Source organism: Miscanthus floridulus, chromosome 5 (assembly GCF_019320115.1).
Source record: "Miscanthus floridulus cultivar M001 chromosome 5, ASM1932011v1, whole genome shotgun sequence".
In the NCBI taxonomy this organism is placed as follows: Eukaryota; Viridiplantae; Streptophyta; class Magnoliopsida; order Poales; family Poaceae; genus Miscanthus; species Miscanthus floridulus.
This window is the reverse complement of record NC_089584.1, coordinates 17,118,539-17,143,348: the sequence shown is the minus strand read 5'-3', so window position 1 is coordinate 17,143,348 and position 24,810 is coordinate 17,118,539. Positions and strand designations below refer to the sequence as shown.

General features: G+C 41.9%; 4 protein-coding genes, 1 non-coding gene and 1 pseudogene across 5 annotated transcripts; 2 read left to right on the top strand and 4 right to left on the bottom strand.

Moving 5' to 3' along the window:
* Window positions 1-808: 808 nt before the first annotated feature.
* Window positions 809-889, bottom strand: TRNAL-CAG (transfer RNA leucine (anticodon CAG)). Its single transcript has one exon. It is a non-coding gene; the product is annotated as a tRNA-Leu (tRNA).
* Window positions 890-1,509: 620 nt separating this feature from the next.
* On the bottom strand, window positions 1,510-7,781 carry LOC136451647 (actin-related protein 5-like). The gene is made up of 12 exons (XM_066452335.1): window positions 7,551-7,781; window positions 7,390-7,460; window positions 6,579-6,703; window positions 5,992-6,033; window positions 5,204-5,306; window positions 4,983-5,092; window positions 4,226-4,335; window positions 4,052-4,142; window positions 3,388-3,819; window positions 3,108-3,226; window positions 2,289-2,625; window positions 1,510-2,169 (listed from the first exon to the last, which is right to left on the bottom strand). Exons 1-12 carry the CDS (start codon window positions 7,649-7,651, stop codon window positions 1,672-1,674), a joined length of 2,139 nt encoding a protein of 712 aa, XP_066308432.1. The 5' UTR covers window positions 7,652-7,781; the 3' UTR covers window positions 1,510-1,671.
* A 6,609-nt stretch (window positions 7,782-14,390) lies between these two features.
* Window positions 14,391-16,043, bottom strand: LOC136451646 (uncharacterized). The gene is made up of 5 exons (XM_066452334.1): window positions 15,919-16,043; window positions 15,495-15,603; window positions 15,228-15,382; window positions 14,985-15,115; window positions 14,391-14,884 (listed from the first exon to the last, which is right to left on the bottom strand). Exons 1-5 carry the CDS (start codon window positions 15,919-15,921, stop codon window positions 14,428-14,430), a joined length of 855 nt encoding a protein of 284 aa, XP_066308431.1. The 5' UTR covers window positions 15,922-16,043; the 3' UTR covers window positions 14,391-14,427.
* A 248-nt stretch (window positions 16,044-16,291) lies between these two features.
* Window positions 16,292-17,930, bottom strand: LOC136454333 (calcium-transporting ATPase 1, endoplasmic reticulum-type-like; annotated as a pseudogene).
* A 55-nt stretch (window positions 17,931-17,985) lies between these two features.
* LOC136451645 (suppressor protein SRP40-like) lies at window positions 17,986-20,455 on the top strand. The gene is made up of 5 exons (XM_066452333.1): window positions 17,986-18,193; window positions 18,291-18,412; window positions 18,989-19,070; window positions 19,165-19,250; window positions 19,945-20,455. The coding sequence occupies exons 1-5, from the start codon at window positions 18,149-18,151 to the stop codon at window positions 20,180-20,182; spliced, it is 573 nt and encodes a 190-aa protein (XP_066308430.1). The 5' UTR covers window positions 17,986-18,148; the 3' UTR covers window positions 20,183-20,455.
* Window positions 20,456-21,243: 788 nt separating this feature from the next.
* Window positions 21,244-22,939, top strand: LOC136451644 (uncharacterized). The gene is made up of 2 exons (XM_066452332.1): window positions 21,244-21,499; window positions 22,675-22,939. The coding sequence occupies exons 1-2, from the start codon at window positions 21,363-21,365 to the stop codon at window positions 22,811-22,813; spliced, it is 276 nt and encodes a 91-aa protein (XP_066308429.1). The 5' UTR covers window positions 21,244-21,362; the 3' UTR covers window positions 22,814-22,939.
* Window positions 22,940-24,810: the final 1,871 nt, after the last annotated feature.

Below are 24,810 nucleotides of genomic sequence, written 5' to 3'. Positions count from 1 at the left end.
ATTCCCCTGTATAAGTAAGCACGGTTGACTTTGTACTTTTTTGGATGATAGATAGTACTACAAGTTTGTTGAAAAACAAAAAGAGATTTTGGAACCCTGAAAAAACAAAAGATTAAAAAAGAAAATAGAAAAGGCATACCCCTATCTATATAAGATTTTGTTCTTTTTATTAAAAGTAGAAGTTCTGTTATTAATATAACAAAATAGACTTGAAACCCTGGAAAAACAAAAGACTTAAAAATAAAATAGAAAAGGAATACCCCTATATAAGTAACCATGGACAACTTCGTTCTTTTTGGGATTAAACGGCAGAAGTTCTGTTACAAAAACAAAATAGACTTGAACCTAAATTACAAAAGATCTAAAAATAAAATAATTTGGGATTAAACGGCGGAGGTTCTGTTAAAAAACAAAATAGACTTGAACCCAGAAAAACAAAAGATAACAAGATTACAAAAGATTAAACATAAAATAAAATAATTTGGGAAGACTGCAGAGGTTTTGTTAAAAAAATAGACTTGAATCCAGAAAAAAATCAAAAGAAAAAATGAAAAATATGAGATTTAAAAATAAAATAATTTGGGAAAATGGCCATAGGTTTTGTTAAAAAACAAAATAGACTTGAACCCAGGAAAAAAACAAAAGACAAAAATGAAAAATATAATGTCAAGAATGGGATTCGAACCCATGCCCAAATAATTTGGGAAAACGGCAAGAGGTTTTGTTAAAAAACAAAATAGACTTGAACCCAGGGAAAAAACTAAAGACAAAAATGAAAAATAACAAAAGACAAAAATGAAAAATATAATGTCAAGAATGGGATTCGAACCCATGCCCTTTCGGACCAGTACCTGAAACTGGCGCCTTAGACCAACTCGGCCATCTTGACATTTGTGATGAGTGCATTACTGTATTATAATTATTTTAGAATGTAATATATTTCTAAGTTCTAATAGACATTTCTCAATAGAATATATAGAATGTAAGATTTACCAACGTCAAGACTCAAACGTCTTCATATAGTCCTACTATGATCTCAATAGAATATATAGAATGTAAGATTTACCAACGTCAAGACTCAAACGTCTTCATATGGTCCTACTACGATTAATTAGATCGACTTTGTGGACTGTATATATCGAAGATTGTTTATGATGTACTCTGGTTCTAGATTGATGATGAGCAATTGAGCATAAGAATAGACAATTTTTGTATAAACACATGTATGTGATATTCAACTTTTTATTGTATCAAATAACGATGGATATCAAATCCAAATAGACCTCGTCTAGTCAAAGCAAAGTTAAATCAAACTTTTTATCCAAATCCACTCCCATATCTAAACCAGGTATTGTCTGTATTCTGAAGGTCGCCTACGAGACATGCCAGCTACAGGCGATGAGCAACTGCTGCATAGAGCCCGAAGAAGGCTGATAGAGCATTCAGCTAACCTGCTCTTAACCAAGTTGTGCCGCCAGGAGACTAAAGAAAAGGAATACATATTATAGTTTTCTGAAATTCCTTTATCATTTGAACCCTCCAATTCCAATCATATAAAAAAAATCAATTGCAGTTTTGAAAAACTTTGTTGCTACATCAATTTGTATCAGCTGTCAAATAAATAGCCTGACTGAGATGGTTCGCTCACTGTGTCATTTTCTGTGTGAGAAGTTATAGCGAGTACACAATGTTGTACCGATGAAACAGGTTCTCTCCATGCTCTCTGTAATCTGCTAGGCTGAAAGTTTGTTTACCAAACTTGCTTGATGCCGCAAAGGCAGCAGCACCCCTCCACGCGTCTAAAATGGGATCAGCTGCTCTGACAAGCTTCAGGGGAGCGAGGTAGGGCCGATATTGCCGTATCCCAGACTCCAGCCGAGGGATCATGCCAGGGAACAGGGAGCTCCCGCCAGTGACAAGGATTGACTGGCAGAGGCGCTCCTTCACAGACTCGTCCTCCATTAATCTCCTGAGTGAGATGCTGACCATCTCATCAATGCCAGCCTGGCCGATTCCTATCATGCCTGGCTGGAAGAGGACTTCAGGGCAGCGGAACCGCTCGATCCCAATGGCAATCTTGTAATCCTCTGCGGTGAGTGGCCGGACTTTGGGAGGCTCCGGAGTCAGTTGAACAGCTTCGGATTTGGACACAAATGTAGGATCGATCTCCTGCACAATGAAACATCAAATGATATCTGATTATAGCCGAAATTGTTGATATCTGAAATGAAACTAAGATAGGATAGAATTGTCACCGCCAGAAGGAAATATTGAAGCGGGGATTTTACCTGGAGCTTAGATGCGATTCGAACAAGTTCTGATTCATCGTCATCATTGCTGTCATCATCATTGTCTTTGCTCATCTTGTTGTAGACTAACCAATCCTCGTCTCTCATTCCAAAAGTGTCCTCACCTTTGCCCCGATCAAATGCAGCTGAGGCAAGCAGCCGCATCCTTTCTTTCTGAGCTGCATTTAGCCGTTCTCCACGGCCTACACCACCAGATGAACTATGGTTCCCATTTGTCTGACCACCATTAACTTTCTGTCGCTTCCTCTGCTCAAATTTCTTAGAAAGTTCTGAATATCGGGCCCGAAGCTCTTCAAGGTATAACTCTGGGTTCTCCCTATATAGTTGAATGAAACAAATTACAAGAGTAGCATATAATAGAACGTCTGGAAAATATTTAAAAAAAGATTTGAGGTCATTTATCTAAACATGAGGTAGACGATTCATACAGAATTCTAGAGACATAATACATAGGCACAGCCACATTTTCTTTTCCTGTTCAATGCAGCAACAGGGCTCGGTCCTTTGCTCTTGAAAAAACACAGGGCCTTACCTTATGCAAGATTAAAAACATGCATGGAAATACAATTTATAAAGGGTAATCACTTTTTGCTATGGCAAAATACACAATGCAGTTTTGTCCTATATTTGAACATTGATCCACAAGGGGTCATAGTATCTAAAGAAGGAACTTGCTGAAAGTGGCTTTGAAATAACTAATACTGAAAATTAACAAGACATGGAATAATAGGAGTATCTTATCATTGGATATAAGAAAGCAAAGAAGATAAATTTCAAACTGGTTATATCACAACTTACGCAAGCCTCTTTTCTTCTTGTTTCTCCCGCAAAGCCTCCTCTTCAGCACGTTTCTGCTTAGCACGCAATTTGCCCTCTGTTGTGGTTTTAAGTAATATCTGTTTCTTCTTTTCCTTTAACTGGTAAAATACACAAAAGTGGAATGCAACAATGGTTAGAGATTCCGGGGTATGTAAAGGTGTAAACTTAAGAGAATATGTATCTACAGTATGCACACAATATCCAGATGTTAGAAGCACATGAATAGAACTCTGTAGATAATAACTGAACAAACACACACCTGTTCTGGCGTCAGCGTCTCATCAGGGACAGATACAAGTGGATACTTATCAGCTGCTGAGGCATCTGTTTTCTCATCGTTGCCATTGGACTCCCCTTTTGCTTTCCTTAGGGATTGTGTTGCTTTCAAAATGGCAGATTTGATTTCCTGCTGGGAAAGATATCCAGATCTACCTAGAATAGCTGTTGCTTCTTGTTCCTCAGCTTCATCAAGTTGCTCCATTACTTCCTCCAAATAGGAAAGTTGTTTTTCTAGTTCCACTATCTTCTGAGATCTCTTTGCAGCAGCCATGTCTCGCAAACGTTGACTAGCCTTTTCCTTCAAAGCTGCTTTCCTTGCAAGTTCTTCCTCAGATGGTGGTTCGTCCTTTGGTGGGGGAACCCATGGTAGCTGCCAATACCTCATTTTCTCATCAGCTTCTTCCTTATTGTTCTGCAGAATGAAGTGATCAATCCATGGTGTTACAAGAATGTTCAGTAACAGAGAAAACATATAACTAATATATTTTTGGAAGAAAAGAATCACCATCCCAAGGAAGTACAAGCACAACGATTTGTCGAATCCTATAGAAAGCCCTATGCACTCTATACAAATTCATTGAAAACAAGAATGCAAGAATTCAAAGCTTTATATAAGAACAGAAAAATATATACAAATTTCTTACTTTAAATATCTGCAACTCTGCCATATAATCAAGAGCTATATAACAATGCTCCTTCTTCAGCTCTTCAGCCTTATCCCATGTAATACTTGCCCTGTTCAATGTAAAATGGTACTGTTACATGGTAGGAAAAACAAACACTATGAAGTACTTCAGAAATATACTTCTATCACCTACATGTGATAGGGATATTTTAGAGAGAGAAGCTGCCTCAGAAAATCAGTAATGTGAAATCCACCAACATTGGTTCTGCAGCATGCCCCCAACACAGGCTGCCCTTTCAAAAACTGAAAAAACAGATCGAACAAGGCTTTTAGTTCAGAAAAACAACAATTTAATTTGAAATACACAGGTGAAAAAAAACTGAGATTTTATTTCACAGAAATACTTTAATGATTCTAGTAGAGTTTTCTTTTCATTATTGACTACTACAGGGACCATGACCAAGGAGCAAAATCCATTTTACCCAAAAAAAAGGAGCAAAATCCATATTGTGGTTCATATACTCAAGGATGGATTTAACATGATAAATTCCGTATGTCGAACACCAGCAGAAACTGAAATAATATTTTTTTCCCAAAATTACCTGCAATATCACACTAGATTAAGGCAAGCTTGACTAAAGTTGTTCGGCTAGGAGTATCAGTGGACAATTTCCCTTAAAAATGTGAATAATGACAGCATCTTGGGATGTCAATAAAAATACTCTGTAGCTGCCTGCGAACGCAGTCTTCAGCAGTGGTAGATTCATTTCTTTTTACCACAGAATTATCAATAGATACAATTCTAGTCGTCAAATATTATTAAACATGAATTGCAATATTTAAAACACATATGCAATGTATTTATTTTACTGGACGGAAGACAAAATCAGCCAAACATTCTGTTATATCTGGTGAAAGTTAGAGAGAGGATCTTGGGGACAAGAACTTACTGGAACAACATGACAAGTTCCATGTTCACATGAAATAGCCAGCCCGTCTCCGTTACAGTTTCCAAGTTTCTGATTGTACTTATAACTAAACGCGTTGTCGATGCCAAATGCTACATTTCAGATAGAAAGCAGCAGCATCAGCATTGCAAACCTTATGATAAAGTAACTAATAACATATAACTAGATGCAGCTCATAACATCAAGATCACAGAAATTATTACCAATGGATGGTACACCATATGTCTCGAAAAGTAGTTCTGACATTCGGGCTCGAGAAAAGGACGGATTACATTCACATTCTGTCATAAGAATTGGATGGCCCACCTGTTGAGCATCATTGTTAGCTTTCAACAAGACTCAGCCGGATAACAGTTTGGTTGAAGAAAGAGAAGTCACAAATTTCTGGTAAAGGATATATACGGACAGATAATATAGCCGTCTTAATAAATGTCTGCATGTCTGATGCGGATTAACATAACTGAAGCAATGTGCAGTGATTACACTATGGGAACATGGAAGTGCTGATTTAGGAAGACAACTCTTGTTTATGTTTTGGTATCATGGACTGGTAAGGAGAACAAACTTACCAACAGAGTTAACTTGACAACCCATGCTCATTTTGTATTTAAAGTAGAGTAGCTCAATACCACTCATTTATTGTCATTTGCCTCGCCTTTATGAAAGGCTGCAGCTTGAGTTCGTCTTGGAAATATTAGGGCACCCTACTGACTTGAAAAATTCTACTGATGAACTCTGTACAATATAAGAACCTCTAAGATCTGCATCTGGAGAGAACCCAGTATCATAAGATTAATTACACACACTGAACTGATATAAACCACCCAAGGCTCCTGTGATTCAACAAGACTAGCTAAACCAGCACTTTTCTTATGTCTCAAATACAATGCACAGCAAATTAACAAATAAAGGTAAAGATAATAATAGTTCAATAACAACAGAAGAAATATAAATTATTTTGGAAAGAAACCAGGACACAATGCAAATTTACCTCTGAATTGGCACCTAATCGATCAAAGCCATAGTCAAGAATCTGCAATAGATAAATAATACTGTATCAGACAAGAAAAAAGAACAATAACAAGGGCAAAAGGAATATGCCCTAGAGTGTAAACACCATGATCCAGAAAATTAAGAAGTCACATGTTTTCTTTATATCTTTGAGACATAAGATTGCAATTGGCATTTACTGCCATTATAGGGGACCATCTGAATCATGAGACGGATGATCACTCGGCTAATAGTGGAGCAATTACTCAATATAAAACAGTTTACGGGAGTATTTCACTATTTTGCTTTGACAATGTTTTTTACCATCAATCATGTTTCAACCACGGATTATGGACATAAAAAATATCATTTAACACATGTAGTACTTTAGTGATTTTGCCCTAACTAAAACTTCTAATGTGATTTATTGAGAATGTAGTTGTTTAAATGTATTCTAGAGAAGGGTGATGGAACAGATTGATCACTGGTTTATCTATCTTCAAAATTAAATATGAATAACAAAGAACCATCTATACATCTACTGAGAAGTGAGAACTAAAAACTGGTGGATGGTGTCAGAGAACAAACATATTCCATGTACTCGAACTGATAGACAACATCATCATCAAATGGAGAGCGAACTGCTGATCTTGTGCAGTCAAAGAACTTCATTAGAGATGGATCAGTGTCCCCAACAATTGAAACAGTTTCACCTGTACCATGGAAATTAAATTACAATGAGTTGAATAATGAAACTTTCATTAATCCTCTTGCAAGTCCGTTGATTGAAACAGACATGAGAGTTGAGAGCTTCAAATAAGTAAATTTCTGCTCCTTTCATATAATCATTCAAAACAATATGAAGCTTACAGAGCACTCAGCAAACACAACGATAACAGTAGAAATATCTGGGCTTTAGAACATTTTACAGGATTACTTGTAGCACAAGTACATGATACGGACCAAAGTAACATGGGATCATAAAACACAATCCTATCGAGCCTATACAGACAACTAAAATTTCAATTTGTATCCAATTCCCGTGTACTACAACATAATTAGTTCATGCAGACAAGAGTGAAATCACACAAACAAATGGAAATCAGCTTGAGTGGTATCGGAATCGAACTCTATAACCGTCCCAAATGATCAATGTACTGTCACACAAGTCATATAAACAACAAATAAAAGAGTAAACGCTCTTGAATCCCCCACAACAATACCGATTCTTAAGAGTAAAGTATAATTCCTGCCAGCGGGAAACTGCACACTCAACTTCTGAAACCAAAAAGCAAGTAGCAACTAAGCAAACACGAGAACAGAAAATCTACACTTCCACGCAGCTTTCAACCACCAAATCAACACGAAGTAGCATTCTCCGTAGCGTAAGGCGGCGTACCAGTGCTGCGGTGGCGCGGCCTCTGCACGACATTGCGGAACGAAAGGCGCGGCTCCGCCTCGCCCGCCCATCTGCACGGAGGCAACCGCCACGTTACAGAATACTGGAAGGCCCGCTAGGGTTAGGTTTTGGGGAGTGCCCGGCGCGGCAGGAGCTCTTACCCGATGCGGAACGTAGAAGCGCCGTTGTCGATGACGATGGGGGTGGACGACGGGAAGCGCGCAAAGTCGGCCTCCCGCCGAGGGCGGGTCACCGATAACATCTCGCCGCCGCCGGCGACAGGGCTCGCCGGAAGCGGGGGAGAAGAGGGGTTTGGAGCTTTTGCAAACCTTGTCCTTTTTGCTGCGTCGTCCTCTTCCTCTTCGCGACTCGCGAGCTCGAGTCTACTTGGTGTCTTGGGCCTTGGCGATCAACACGGGACCGAGAGTATTAGCGTAAAACCCCCCGTCATTTCACATAAGCTGTATGCAGAGCATCAGAGGTCGCACATTGACATACTCCATTCTGCATTATCTTTCCTTGTTACTCACTCCATCCCAAATTATAAATCATTTCAAAAATCTCAGAAAGTCAAAGCATTTCAAGCATTTCAAGTTTGATCAAAATTATAAAAAAATTATAAAAATTTATGACATCAAATAGATATACTATGAAAATATAATTAATGAACAACCTAATGATACTTAGTTGACATCGTAAATATTACTATGTTACCGTATAAATTTGGTCAAACTTGAGATGTTTTAAATCTCTAAGATTTTTAAAATGATTTATAATTTAGGATAGAGAGCCATTTGCAAAGGCCACGTAGGATAGTAGAAGTGAAAACATTGACAGCTACAGAGTTTCTATTACTGGGCTAAATATGCCTATTGTAACAAAATGCAGTTGACGTTCTCTAACACAAGATATAGAAGACAATTATTTATTATTTGTATATACGATTTTGGATATATTATAACATCGACTATATTTTTGCATGATACTTGATGAATTGATTTAAACTCATTAAGTATGACAAACTCATATTTACATTTACTAAGAGCATCTCCAAGAGTCTTTCTAAATCTCACTCTCTAAATTATTATTTAGAGAGTCATTTGCATTGATTTCTATATATTTTCACTCTCCAACAGTTTTTTTATATCTCGTGCTCACTCTAGAGAGTCATTCTCGTTTTCTATTTTTGGGTAGCGAGAAATTCAGAATAGATAGTGGTTGTATTTAGATAACCATTTTAGAAAGTTGTTGGAGGGTTTCATCATAATCTCTATTTCTAGCAATTAAGAAGGATATAAGGAGTCTCTTGAAGTTGCTCTAAGTGTGATAAATAATTAGTTATGTAACCTTAATTTCATCGTTGGAGTTTTTTTGTCAGTGCAATTGTATTTTCTTTTTCTACATCTATTCATCAATTTGTTTGTCATAGCAGTACTCGTATATCACAAGAAATTCACGTATGTATAGTCATATGTGTAATTTTGGATCCAAAAGATTTAGTGATTTGGATGGAACGATATAGCCACGTGTTATGTGATACAGCCAACATTTATATCCTAATAATCGTTAGGCAAAAGTACACAATATCACACAACATTTATAACTCGTCGCAGTCCGAGAAACCTTTCATCAGGGAAAAAAAACCACAATTTCACCCAATAATTTTGTCCTGGTTTTCAGTAAAAGTCCTATTAAGTATCCATAAATTAAGAGAAATTAGAAAGTAATCTAATAATAAAATGAGAAGCATTTTCTAGATATTGATTTTAATTCATATCTTCTACAACTAAAAAGAATAAAGCGTGGACATCTTTTGGTGCGACATTTGTTTTGGTTCGTCCGTCTGCTCACTTGAAAGGTCCTTGTTTGGTTTTGGTAATTGAGTGACAATTTAGGTGGACTAATTGTGTTTATGTGAGATACACAGGTGATTAGTCCACAGGTACATGTGTGTGAGCAACATATGCCATGAAGGTGAAAATGGCTTGGAGATATTGCAAAGCTCACACATGTGATGATGAAGGAACTTATTACACATGAGACATGACATTGAGTCATGTGATCAAGGTGGAGAAGATCAAGACAAGACTTGGCTTGATGGACCGGTTGCAAGCGTGAAGGGCAAGTCGAAGGCTTTGGAGTGATGGACCGCGTGGCGGTGAAGCTTGAGCAAGACTTGGCGCCGATGGACGATGGCAACGGTGAAGAGCAAGTAGAGTCAAGATCGATGAACCAATATGATCATGTGATGATATAAAGTGGATCATATCATTGTTGATCGTGTTGGTGCATGTGTTGCATCGACATTGGAGAAGATGGAATGGAATGCGCAAGGCAAAGGTATAACCTAGGGCATTTCATTTCACCGGTCATAGGTGTGTAGAGAAGTTTATGATCGGGTTTAGAATAGATGGCCGTACTATCAAGAGGGGCAAACTTGTTTGCATATCGGTCATCTAGTGCCACTCGAGTGATCTAACTTTGCATTGTCGCTAGGATCGAGTGGCGTGGCAAGTTGAGTGGCTAACATCCTTTGGGAAATGATTGTGAAAATGCTAACACACATACACATGGTGGTGTACACTTGGTGGTGTTGGCACATTTACAAAGGAGGTGGTGTTTGCAGGGGTGAGATTCGGCGCTTTCAGGAAAATGGAATGCCTATTTTCTATTGCGCCGGATGCAAATTCTTGTGGTTAGCACACTTGAGCAAGGGTGAAGAGAATGGAGAAGATGCTGGCGTCGGTCAACTGACCAGACGCTGGATCTGAATGCACCGGACGTTGGCAGGCTGCGTCCGGTCGCACTGACGTGGAGTGTAGCAGTAGCTGGAGAGTGACCAGACGCTAGCTGCGTCCGATCGCGTTCGACCGGACGCGTCCGGTCATGCTCGGGAGCTTACTGGAAACGACCGGACGCTGGGGGTTCAGCGTCCGGTCAGTTGAGTGTTGCTGCGTCCGGTCAAGTCAAATGACCGTTGGAACCGGGACACATGGTCGTCTGTGAGCGACCGGAGCGTCCGGTCGGCCCGACCGTTGCCTAGTGAAGGGGTAACGGCTAGTTTAGCCCTTGGGGCTATAAATAGAAGTGGCCTTCGGTCATGGCTGGTGCTGAGCACCTCAAGGGACTTAGTGTCCATGCTTGTGAGTGCTTGAGAGCCCTGCATCACACATATACTTGATAGTGATCATTCGATTGTGTGAGTGAGCGATTCTAGTGCGATTGCATCGTGAGGTTGAATCGAGTGGCACTAGATGATCGAGTTGTAAGCCGGTGGTGTTTGTTACTCTTGGAGGTTGTCACCTCCTAAACGGCTTGGTGGTGGTCTCCGTCGAAGCCCGCAAGAAGCTTGTGGGGCGCTCCGGAGAAGAGCTTGTGAGGGGCATTGTGCTCGCCCCGCGGAAGCCGCGAAGAGCAACTCTAGTAAAGCGTGTCATTGAGCTACCCTCACTCAAGGGGTAGGTTCTTACGGCGCCCGACGTGCGGGCTTAGCGAGTGATACTAATTAGCCGCCGAACCACCAAGTGAGCGGTCGACACAACGGGGACTAGCGTGTTAGCAAACACGTGAACCTCGGGAGAAAAATCATCGTGTCAACCTTATTCTTCCCGTTGGTTTGCATCCCCGTTACATAAGCTTGCGTTTACTTTCATATACATTAAGCTTGTGTTGTTGCTTTTGTAATTAGTTAGCTTGTGTAGCTTGTTAATTACCTTCATGCTTGTGTAGCATAGAAGTAGCTCCCTTGTGTTGCTAATTTGGTTTGTGTAACCTTGTTAGTCACATTACTTAGTTTGTGTAGCTAAGTAATTGCATTCTCTAATTTGGCATTGATCGCCTTGTTATTGAGCATTGCTAGTAAGCTTAGTTAGCTTTGTGCTTTTGCTTACTAGCATGTATAGGAGCTCCCTTGTTGCTTAAAGTACTAGCGGCATAGGTTTGTGTGACCTTGCTTCTAGAATTGGTTAGGAGAGCTCTATCTAGCCCGGCACCTTTGTTGCATAATTGTTATCCTTGCAAGGTGCTAGTGAACATATATAGTGGGGTATAGTCTTGGCTAGACCGATAGTTTTAATTCCGCATTTGTATCGGTTAGCCGACGCGATTAAGTTTTAGAAAAGACTATTCACCCCCCCTCTAGTCACCATCTCAACCCTTCATCACTCCATGCGATACCCCGCGCGATAGAAAAAGAAACTACCATACCTGCGATCTCCGCTTGCTTTGAAGAAAACAAATCGATCACCTGAGGCCACATGTATGGAAGGAAACAATAATTATGCATGGAAGGAAACAATCATGTATGGAAGCAAACAATAATCATGCATGAAAGGAAACAATAATAATGCATTGAAGGAAACAATCATGCATGGAAAGAAACAATAATCATGCATTAAAGGAAACAATAATCATGCATGGAAGAAAATAATAATCATTTACTCTTTTTTCAAACAGTGGTCTTTATTTCGGAGCCCTTCATACAGTTTAATAATGGCTGGGGAGCTAGGCTTGCGAGAACTTACTCTTAATTGGGTTGCGAGTTAGGGATGTAGCACTTCAATGGGTGTCTTGGTTGAGTTCTACAATTGTCAAAAATTGATGGTGTTGATAAGACTGACAATCCTATAACTCTGCAGTACCTTTCTTTTTTTAAAAAAAGAGAACAAATACTACTTACGGTTGAATCCATGTTTTTTTTGTTGTTTTAATTTGATGCCCACAGCCTATAGCCCACATGTTAACTTTCAGATATGTTTGTAAAGAATCAAAAGAAGTTGGTCTAATGTCAATATTTCTTGTCGTCTTTTTCATTCTTTATATTTATACTAGGTAGCGTGTCCGTACGTTGCTACGGAATAACTAATAATTTATATTAAAAACACACGGATCGTATGATAAGATAACAATACTGTAAAAATTAAATACCAACGTTAAAATGACATTTAATCCAAAAAGCAAAGTTTATGAATTTAACACAGTCACGGAGTGTGTGGTGTCGCAGGCTCACAAACTTTACTTTATAAATCTTTCTATGATATTGGCAGAAAGAAATATCCGATATCCATTTCTTTTATTATAATCTATTTATCTGGACAATGTTTAAGGTGAGGGCACGATTATAGTTTTCAGTAGCTTTGCGATATTGTCCGAAGCTATGAGATGATTGATGTCTTACAATGATCCTTTCATTAATTTAGTTTTCTATCTATGTTTAATTATTTATTCAGTCTATTTTATAGGCATGCTGGTAGATAATGGATGACAAAATTCAAGCATCCATAATTTATTTCTTTGACTTTGAACATGAGTTTTATTTTTATTTTTTAATTGATATATTATCCTTTTATTTTTATCGTAGCGTTAGCATGGGCATGCATGAAAAACGAAGATGTCTTTACACCGTAGAAATCTTTCAAGAAAATCATGCATATATTATTCTTGTATTGAATATTATATCTACAATCACCTAAATATTCTAATTAAACTATAAAATTTTGAATTATGATACGAGGTAAGACATGCAAACGGATATTTCAAAACTACTTGTAGAGTCTAAAGAACTTAATAAATAAATCCTTCTGGAGGCAATGCAAATTCTCTCTAATATTTTATTTGGTGCAGTTAGTGTTATCATAGTACCCGCATGTATTCATGGAAAATAAATCGTGGACAAAACGTAGACACTTTTTGGTGTGATATTTCAACATAAGTCCATCGTCCTACCAATATCTTTGAGGCATATCACATAAAGAATGAGAGTCCCTCTATAAGATTGCTCACAAGAGACTCAAACTTATATCTGATCATGGTAATGTTGAATTGCTTTGCATCAAAAGCATCGGCAATGATAAACGGGGACATATGTGTTAGTATGCATAGTGAAGAAAAACTCAACACTAATCTTCTCAGCAGCTTTTCTGAGCCTTTGCAGTACTAATTTGTTCTTACTCAGGTAGTCAAGAGGTGCACCATAAAATTATGCATCACTAAGAAAAGTGTCACCATTGGTTGCCTTGACTTAAAAAATATGTCGAAATTAAGAATTATAACACCTAATTTAACATCTTAGAACATACACTTAAGTGGATACCTTATTCTACAATATATGTCTGTGTAGAATAGTTCTAAAGCCACACATATTTATACGGTGAGTATAACATACTTTGTTTTAAAATTTTATGAGAGATTTTTTAAGACATGCAGTATTATCCATGTGACAGACACTCATATTTACATGTATATTCGAACCTGTGTGTATAGAATTATATGGAGATGTAGCGAAACTTATTTATGGATTTATTGGCGCATGAAAGAAATGGATATCGAAGAATTCTTGCTGCCGATATAAAATATTATTTTAGCCATATCATGAAAAAGTCTATACAGTAGAGTTTGTGAGCATGCGACGCCACCCTCTCCGTAACTGTGTTAATTTCACGAACTTTGCTTTTTGAATTAAATATTACTTTAACATCGGTTAACAGTATTGTTATCTTATCGTACGATCTGTATATTTTTAGTATAAAAAATTTAGTTGTCTCATAGCAATGCACGAGCACGCTATCTGGTGATCAAAAAGACCATAAGCGTTGCTTTTTTTTTCTTCTAAACTTTGCATTGCGCACAACGTTGAGAAAGAAGACACCCATTCCCAGCACAGATTTTTTTTTCACGGTGCAGAAAATATCAGCAGGGCCAAATTTTACACGATACTTCTCAATTTGCGATCAAATAGTATCGGTTGTTCTGGAAGCATACGCTAGCCACAAGTTAAAACCACGCATAATCAGCTCGTTCGTTTTGTCGTAAACGATTGTGGATTATTTATTGTTGGCTAGTTTGATGTGAGAGAAAAATACTATTTCAGCTTATAATCCATGATCGTATACGAGTAAGCGAACGGGCTGAAAGTTGAACATGTCAAAATTCGGTTAAATCCACTCTATCTCTGTTTTTCCGTATAATATAAAGAAATCCACTCCTCTGTTAAAAGGGACCGCAAAAACCACAGAACACAAACTTCTTTCATTCGGTCCTTCAAGAGTTCAGGGAATATTGAGTCCCCGTAAACCGCTTCTCCTGTTCCTTGCCGGCGCCCTCCTCCTTGCTCTTGCTCACGCCACTGCCAGCCGCCGAGGGGCCGCCAAATCGAACCTTTCTCTTCGGCACACCCAGAGCTACGGCGTTCACTGCCGCCGCCGGAGACGGCGTGGGCTGCTGCTCCACCGGCTTGCCGTCCATCCGTGCCGCGACGCCGGTGAACCGGGCCGGCTGCGGCGGGTCGTCGCTGCCTTTGCTGGCGACGACGTGCGGCGGGGGCTCCACGTAGTCGAGCGGCGGCGCGAAGTCCACCGCGCAGTCCGTGTCGAGGGAGCAGACCGCGTCGGCCGGCTGCGCCTCCAGCACGTCCAGGTAGTACCGCCGCTCGCCCTCCGTCACCGCGATCGTCTCGCCGGCCGTCACGCACGGGAACTTGCCGAAGTTGTACTCCAGCCTGCACGGCAAGTTCAGAGGACAAACGGTTAGCTGAATGCTTTCACCTGCAAAGCCTGAAAATAGAAAAAAAAATCAAAATTTCGTCGTCTGGCACTCACATTTCCCTCGGATGGGGGACATTGAGGAAGTCCTTGGTGTGTGCCTGCAGCTTGATGAAGGTGGCCTTGGGCAGCGACGTGCTCCTGACAAGCACGATTTCGTTCTCGAGGACACCCAGGTGCGCCATCAACTGGAAAATAAAAGAATACAGAGACCCAAGAAGCGTCAGCGTCAGGTTCAATAGCGACTGAATTATTAATCATGCACTATGGGTTTGCATTGGAAGGACGATTTGTAATTACCCAGCTCGGCATGTGGATGAACCCTTCGTCGGCGACGAACTCGAGCACGCCGCAGTGCGTGACGTGCTCCGTGCTGGGGTTCTTGATCTGGAACAGCATCGGGTACTGGATGTTGAGGCGAGCAAGCCGATCAAGGGCAGACAGCGGCATGATAACTGAAAATCAAGATGCAGCAACAGAAGGTTAGAACATTGCATATTTGCATCCCGCAGAAAAGGAAATTAGAATTAGAAGAAAAAAAACAAGGAATAAAGCAAAAAGCTTTACCCCTATTTCCGTCCTCATCTGCATTCTCCTTCTTCAGGAGAGACAAGGGCAGGCAGCGGTAATACTGCACGAACGTTTGCGACTGCAAGCGGAGATACTCCTCGAAATCCTGCACGTGAAGATCAAGCAAGATTAGTTGATCCGCCCTGCTGTCTAACTCTATCGATCCAAAATCTAAGTCGAACCATGCAAAGGAGATAATGATGATCGACTAGAATTACGCAATCAACGACTTATTTGGTCGCTTGTAGTCTGAGCAAATTTGATCGTCGTATCAACAGTAACTTAAGATCGTCTTAATTAGGCAATGCTAGTCTAAGCAACCAAGAACCCTTCACGGATTGATCAGACTACAAAAATCTCTGGAGAAAAAAAGAAGAAGAAGGAACATGAACGTGAAAAGAATTCGTGAAGCAAATAATACCATCGTGAACTCAGCGATGTGTCGAATCCGAGCCCTTTGCGCCTGTCAAAACTTTCGCTGTATCTACGAACTTCGCACGGGAGCAGAAGAACAAAATCCAATCGGGGGCACAAGCCAACGTGAAGACTCAAATTTATGGGAGTACTCCCGATGCAGGGGAGGGGCGGCAGATCACAAGTATCGGCGGCGGATTCCGCAGCACAGCCGACTCCGTCCGCGGCTCCAGGACACCAAGCCGGGCCCAGGTGCCGGTGAAATTGGCACGAAAGAAAAGGGGTTATTTGGATTCTTCCCATTACAATTTCTCCAATTTTGAAAAATGTCATTACTATTCGTCTTATTGGAAACTTACCATTATTATTCTGCTTTTCCCTCACCCTCGTCCTTTTCTACATCTGGAGCGTCCACTTGCAGGTGCCGTATTTCCGTATGTGCCCGTATTGCCCCTGTACGAGGTGGTGCAGCCGAGGGTCTCAACGCTAGGCAGCTTCCTGACGAGCGCATTATTGGCAGCCATCTTCCTGGTCCCGAGCGCGAGGCATGTGGTGATGACGACAGGCAGGCCCTCAGGTATGGCGGCGATGGCGAGCGTGACGGCGATCTCAAAGTAGTAGGTGCACTTCTCGAAGGAGAAGCTGACGTTCCTGGGCACCCATCCCCCCTGGAGGTCGAAGGTGAGGAAGTACTTGACGTTGATGAGCCAGACGAGCGCGCAGATGAGGGCGATGATCTTGGTGAGCGCCTCCCCGAACTCGTTGAGCTTCTTCTTGAGCGGCGTGTCGTCGTCCTCCTACGACGCTTGGTGGATCTACGCGTGGATGGCGCCGATCTCCGTGGCCATCCCGGTGCGCGCGACGATGCAGAACGCGGCGCTGTTGACGACGGTGGTGCCGGCAAACACCATGCACTCCTTAGCCTGTATATCGGCGTCCTCCACCGACAACGCGCGAGAGGTCTTGTTGACGAACGCCGTCTCCCCGGTCAGCGACCCTTGCTCGAGGCGGAGCGTGGAGGTGAGCAGGCTCGCGAACGCATGTCGGTGGGCACCTTATCCCTGACGCGGAGCCGCACGACGTCGCCTGGGACGAGGTCCCGTGCGGGCAGCGCGGGGACCCAACCACCGTCGTGAAGGACCGCGGCGTGGTGGGACTGGATCTCCCGCAGCGCGCTCAGCGCTCGCTCCGCGTTGGCCTCCTGCCACACCTCGACGGCTGCGTTCATGACAAGGATGGGGAAGATGATGAGTGGCTCGACGAAGGCGGCGAGCGTCGGGGCAGCGCCCGAAGAAGCGGAGCAGGAGAGCGCGAGGAGGAAGGAGACGGCGACGACCGCGAGCAGGATGCGCACCAGCATGTCCTCGAACTGGTCCAGCAGCAGCCGCAGCAGCGACGGGCCCGGGTGCTCCGCCAGCTCGTTCGCCCCATGGACGCGCAGCTGCGCCGCGGCCTCGGCGGAGGAGAGGCCGCAGGTGATGGAGACCCCAGCCGCTCCTCGCAGTCCGACACCGACCGCGCCCACGCCGGGAACGCGGATAGGTCGTCCGCGTCGCCGGTGGCGGCGGTGGGCACCGGAGCGGCGGCGGTGGAGGAGTCGGGTGGTTGGTTCGTTGGCGTGCAGTGCGGAGAGCCGGAGACCGGAGCGCGCCGCAACGAACCAAGCCGACGAAGCAGGGGATGGCAATGCCCACGCTGGGGACGGACGTATGAAGCAGAGTGCAGGTACGGGCGGCGGAGTTGTGGGAATCTGGGCGGCGGCACGCGCCGCGGCACTGGCAGCGGACTGCTCAGCCTTATCCTCTCGTACAGGGGTAATACGGGCACATACGAAAATACGACACCTGCAGGTGGGTCTAGCTATGCTCAGATGTAGAAAAAGGGCAAGAATGAGGGGAAAGCAAAAATAGTAATGACAAGTTTTCAATAAGACGAATAGTAATAGTATTCTTCGAAACTGGAGAAATTGTAACGACAAGAATCCAAATAACCCAAAGAAAAGACACGCGGGAGCCTCATGCCACTGGCCTCTGGGTCCCACGCGTCAGCCTCTCCCAACGACGTGTTCGGCCCCGCGCCGCACCCGCTCTGACTCTGTTCTGTTTCTTCTCGTGCTCCCCTTCGCCGGCGGCTGCGCTACGCCGCGAGCCCCCCAAAACCCTAACCCTAAGTTTGGGGGACTTGGACAAAGAGAGGGGGAGGAATCGAACAGGCGACTTGTGGCGGCGGCGGGAGCGATGGCGGCGAAGCGGGAGATTTCGAGAACCCTGAGGAACCTGAAGGTGAGGAGCCCCTGTCCGTTGCCCGCCTCGGTTCTTCTGTCGCCGTGGATCGGCTGACATCTCAGGGCGTTTCTGTGTTTGTGTGGCGGCGGCGCAGTTTATGCAGCGCGGCGCGGCTGCGCAGAAGGTCGAGGAGAAGGCCAAGGCGGAGGTACAGGAGGAGGTGGTGACGGCGCCGAGTGGAGGCTTCGGCTCGTCAGCGCAGGTCGTTAGGAAGTGGTATGGAGATTAAAAGCTTGTTTTTGTTTGCATTCTTTCCTGCTGTTATGGTCTTCTACTTGATCAACATGGTTCCGGAGATTTGAGAGTTCAGTTCAGGCTAGCATGAAAACTGTGTACAGTGAACATGTGCATTTTAGTTTTGGTATATCTTTCCATCCAATTAAAATGCACTGTTCATGGCATGTTGGATGAATATTGCAGCTTTTTTTCCCAACAGTGACCCTGTTCGCTTGTTGGTTTCAGCCAGGTTTATTCAACCAGCCAAAGGTGTTTTCCTCTCACAACAAACCAGCACCAGCCAGCCCAAACCAGCCCAGAAACCAACCAGCGAACATGCCGAGTGATAATAACTGGACAGAAATGGATATGAAGATGCTTATGTGATTATGGCAGTAGGATTGTAGGAGTGTTAGAATAGTGTAACATACTTGTGTGGCACGATTATCCTCATACATTGAAAAAGATAAATGCGCGTTTTCGTTATTATAGCTACTAATGTCGTGTGGAAAATTCTTGATCAAACTAGCTTTCATGCGCAGGTGCTGATTAAACTGGTACTGTTTCTCTATGCAGCATAGTTATCATGGAGGGTAATCCTCACCCAGGAGCTATAAAGGGTCGGATGTCTTTCCAAAATTTCAATCCATCTATCAATGTGAGTTTGAAAGGTTGTTTTTGTTGCATATGCCATTCTGGCAATTATGTACTTGTAGATTTGTGTTCCCTTACACAATCCTAGATGTGTATAGAAACTAAATGAAGAGGCAAGAGGTGACCGCCAAACAGAATCAGCTTCCCCCAGTAATCGTGACCAAGACAGTGCAAACTCCAGCAGGTTAGCTATTTCTCTGTTATGTTACTTTAGTAAATTCAATCTGTCACCAAATATGTTTCTTGGTAATTATTAAATGATAAGCGCACCTAAATAAGAAAGAGCTGGAATGCTTATAAACTAATCACTAATAACTGTTCGCGTCGTGATATGAGACAAGTTTGTATCAACATTTTAGATGTTATAACACTTGGTTTACTGGATACTCATAATTGATAATTGACACCAATGTCAGGATGAAAATTTCTAAAATCGTATGGAATCCATTTGTCGAGATATTATTTGGACTTCCCAGATTCGAGTTTTGTATCTGTTAACGAACTATATACTAACAGTCTTCTCGTTGTATTGTTTTACTGAATGGGGATGATGGAAATTGCAAAGGTTATTTAATTTTAGAAAGTTTTGTGTATATGCTATGAAAGCTTCAGGATCTGCATACATGCTTACAAAAGCTCATTCTCTATCGTAGTGCAAATGGCCTGTCAAAACCAGATTCAGTTTTATCACTAAATAGTAGGCTGTAGGCCATACAAAAGGTTGTGAATGTAGTATAGCATCTACAGTTCTGTACTTCAATATCAGATTACTTCTGTAGTTTTTCTATCTATGAAATGTATATTGATGGATGCTTCATCTTTACTTGATATATGGTTGATATGAATTTGCATGTGATACCTTTTGCAATGAAATGCAGAGGGGATGAAGTTCCAGCATCGAGATCTAGAGATTTTGACATTCCCAGTTCAGAAAGCATATCTCTGAATGAACTGAAAAGGAAAGAGCCCGAACTTGATATGGAAACACTGCCATCTTATAAGGAACCAAAAACAAACATTGATGGTAGGTCATCTTCGCAAAGCAATGGTCGTGGATCAAACAAGTCCAACAAGCGTGAAAAGCTCGACTTCAATCATCTAAGACCAAAGAAATAAAAGTCGCATTCAAGTTACCATAACTATGAGTAGCTCTTGTACTTTGTTTGTAGTTGTACCCAATTGGCCATTTGCCATGTTTTGTCGATTATATATGTAGAGGGCTGGTAACCATGTCCATGTGGCATGCCTGTTCTTAACTTTAGTGAGATGGTGTTAATCATTATATTTCTACTCCATTACTCTGTTGTAAGGTGTGAGGATCTGCTTTAGAGCAGTGAGGAATACAGTTCTGCTTATGTTTTATGCCGCACACATTGTTGGCGAGGTGGTGATCGTTGCGTTTTGCACTGTGTTGCATCCTCCATTTAATTGCAAGCGAATGCACACCTTGCCTCATCTTTTGATGCCGCCCTTCATTTCTCTTGTTGCTGTTCCCTAATGTATTGGGACTCGCCTGTTGCACATAACTTGTTTAGTTTTCACCTGTCCCAGAAGGTGAAAGCTCGTTACATATTCTACATCGGAGGTCTTAAAAGGTGGTTTGGCCATGTCCGAAGAAGACTTTTAGAGATACCAGTGTATCGTGGAATCCTTAGTCGAGATACTAATATGAGGAGAGGTGGAGGAAGACCGAAGCTGATATGGGGGAGGCAGTAAAAAGAGATTTAAATGGTGAAATATACTTAGAGATCTTTATTTAGATAGGAGTGTTTAGAAAGCAGCTATCGACGTGCTTGAATCGTGACTAAGGACTTATGTTGGTTTCAACTCTAATCTATCCCAATTTGCTTGGGACTAAAGGCTTTGTCTGCTCAGGTGGTGGTGGTATTGTTGGTGGTGTTGTTTGGTGGAGGTTCTGAAAGGAATTTGACACTAACGATTTTATGCGATTCCTTCGTATAGAAATCTTCATTCTAAGCACCCCCTTAGAACGTAGGGAAATGAAATATGTTTTTTTCTATGAAAATAAATTGATTTCTGGAAAATTCTTGTATAATTCACGCGTTACAAATCGAATGATTTTTCTTGGCTGAGAGAAGCTCCAATTTTGCATCTAAAACATGTTGGCCCCACTTGTCAATGACCGATGTCGTCCAGATGTCTACTCGATTTGTTTCTCCAATTCTTCTCTTTTAAGTTTCCTCTCGGCACATCGGCGTAAGGCGCTCAAAGCTAAACCCTAGTTTGAACCTGTACTAGCCGGCGACGGCGGCGGTGGAGCGTGGGATACCCGGAGATGCCGGCGGCGTCTGTGGTCGCGTCGGCCGTGGAGAGGCTACAGACGGTGGCACAGGACGCCGCCATGTCCTCGTCGCGCTCGGCCGTCGCCTTTTCCGAGCAGGCGCAGCAGACCCTCGTGCCCAGGGCCGCCGGGTAAGCCGTCTCCGCTGACTCCTGCCTCCATCTCCTCTCGATTCGACGCATCCGCGGTCATGAGATTTATGCTTGCTCTGTTGTTTGCCCTGATTTGGTATGGCCACGCGGAATTTGCAGCGTGCTTCTTCCAATCCCCAGTAATAATAATTAGAGCTGTACTTCTGATCTTATTACTGTACTTAATGGAATCAGTTTACTTCCAGCCAGTTTGGCTTACGTTTACACAAGCAGTATGAGGTAGTATCGTGCGATATTGGTGATTCATGGTTTGGTAGGCAATGTACTTTAATTATAACTTCATGTTTCCAGTGGTTTAAATTATATGAAGGGCAACTGGTGGTTTTCCCCGGAACCTTCATGTAACCAAATTTCCAAAAGAGAAGCATAAGAAATCCCTTGTCTGAAGCTTACAGTTACTGTCAAGTTAAACTGAAAGCGGTAGCTTGATGTATTGAATTTTATAGGTTTAAGAACTTCAAATGACTACTACTACTGAAAAACAAAAATCAATTCTTAGAGTTGTCTTAATTCAAACTTTTTAAAGTTTGACCGAATTTATAGAAAAGAACGTTAAGATTTATGACACAAAATTAGTATTATTGGAGGCACCATAAAGTATATTTTCACAATATGCTCATTTGGTGTCACAAATATTTGTACCTTTTTCTATAAATTCGGTTAAAAATGAAAAAGTTTGACTTAAAGGCAACTTGAGGAATTGATTCATTCAGGCATGGAGTAGTAGTTACTTGTGTTTAAACTTTTAAGTGGAGGTAAGATTGAAAGTGGTAGCCAATCAGTAAAGCTGGTGTATCAAAGTTCTTATGAGTTTTAAATCCTAGAATATCTGGCCAGTGTTCAACTTTGTCTGTGATTTCAGCTGAAGCAAACAGTGTTTACCCCTGAACTCCCTGAACTGCAAATTTGTAACAAAATATGGAGAACACCAATGTCACTCTATGGTTACCAATGTTAGGAAACCTGAGCTTAGCGTCAGTTATATGTTATTCATATTGTACATGGACTATGTGAGCAAAATCAACCGTCTGTGAAAATGTGGTTAGCCTGAAGAAACCAGTAGTACAGTGTTTTTATAACTGTTGCTCTACTTTAAACCTGTCATGAAAAGTGCTGCTATGTTTCTCCTGATGTTAATTTATTCTGCATTGCAGCCGGGTTGTTTCTTTGTCAACATGTACAAAGGTCAGCGCCATTAGCTTTGCTGTTGGTATTGTGGTGGGGTTCACGCTCAAGAAAAGGCTACGCAGATGGGCTGCTAGACTGCTGAAGAGAATTAAGGACGATGACTAGTGCGATCTTTTCCTCGTTGTCTTTGGAATTTGTTCAGAACTATGGCTACTATGTACCTCAGCATCTTGTGTAGCCCACTCCTTTTGTGCTTCCACAGATTTGCTATGAATGCTGGTTTATGAATCATCAGTTCATCACATTACAGCACCGTTAAATGTGCAAATGGTGATATAACGTCGCTAATTGTGTATGAACGCGCCATGCTCTTTGGTGTCCTTTGTCTTCAAACTTTGCCCATCGCTATCATTTTGTATGTGGCACGCGCACGCTATATATATTTTTTATATTAACGGAGAAAGTATTAGCGAGCAGAAATATATAACTGTTTTTGTATATATGGATGGATTATGCAGGATCTCGAAGGGAAGCCAACAAGACAGTCGGTTCGTACAGACACAGTTGTTCAAAGAACGGACAATCTTTCCCTAATATTAATCTGGTGACAATCTTTCCCAAATATTAATCTGGTCATGGCATATTTTGACGAGCTACTATTATCATTCTAGATAGGGAACACTTTTCTAGGGCAACAGGATTCTTTCATATGTCTCTCTCCAGCAACGGGGTTCTTTCGTACGCCTCTCTCCAACTAAAACAAGAACAAAGACACGCAGAGGTTTCTGCGACTAGACCAAAGAACAACAGAGACTTTTAAAGATTAACTACTTCACAAAAACAGACGTGTATTAACAGGGACTTTTAAAGATGAACTACTTCATAAAAAAACAGACGTGTTTAAATACGACTTTCCTTTTCGAGAGGCCGTGAACACACGAACTACAAGAACGGACTTACCTCACTATAGAGGGCACTGTTCCTGCTCAGGATTACAGAGACTACAAGTTGGAACGGAGAACTAGAACTATAGCACCTGCTCTCACACGGGAAACTAGGACTACATCACCAGCTCTCATACTTGCGTTGTGCTCCTGGACTCTTACTTCCTCTATTACTGCTCCTTCGTTGATGTTGCCTTTTGTACTAGCTTTCCTTTATAATTTATTGTTGTACACCTGAAGAGCAGTTGTCGTGCTCCATAGCACCACCGTTTGGCAGGGGTTGCATGCACTCCAACCTATAGGCGTCATCAGTTACAGTGCTCCGTGCACCATGTTACTCATACTTAGTATTCCTCTTAAGAGCAATTACAATAGTTGGCTTAGAGCCAAACAAATGTTGATGCAGAGGAGAGAATAGAGGAGAGTTTGGCTCTCATGCAAGCAAGGCATGAGAGCTTATGCAGAAGTGGACTCAGGTAGCAAGTGTTGTGAGGAGGAATAGGTGAGAAAAACTTTTTGAAGACAAACAAGAGACAACTACTTATAACTTGACTTATAGCCGAGCATTTGGCTCTATTATTAATCTTGCTCTAATCGTGTGGGATTTGATGATGACCAGACTTTGAGGTTCTCCCCTGCTTTCCTCGTATGTTGTGTTTGAGGAATGTCTTTCCTCATGGCTTGTAATCGAGGTCCTTGTATATTGTATTCATCTTTCCTTGTGGCTTTTAAACGATGTCCTTGTATATTGTATTCACCTTTTCTTGTGGCTTGTAATCGAGGTCTTGTATATTGTATTCACCTTTCCTCGTGGCTTTGTAATCGAGGTACTGGATTCCGCTGGTGTTATGATTATATGGATATTTTGTGTTGCACGCGTTCAACCTCTCACATGACGATTAGGTTTACTAGATTCCACTAGTGTCATGATTATATGGATATAAGCATGGAGTAGATATTTTGTCTTTTTTAGATATATCGTTTTTATTATGTATCTAGACATATATATCTAGGTGTATAGTAAAAACTATATCTAGACAGCCAAAACGTCTTATAATTTATGACGGAAGACATACATGATTAAGGATACCATGATTATGTTGATCCTTCTACTTTGCACAATCACAAGGCAATTCTGAAAGAGATGGAAGGTGTGGAGGAGCCGCGTGCCGTGCGATACTTCGTGGACAGGTGTCTTCCATCCGAGCCAGGTATGCA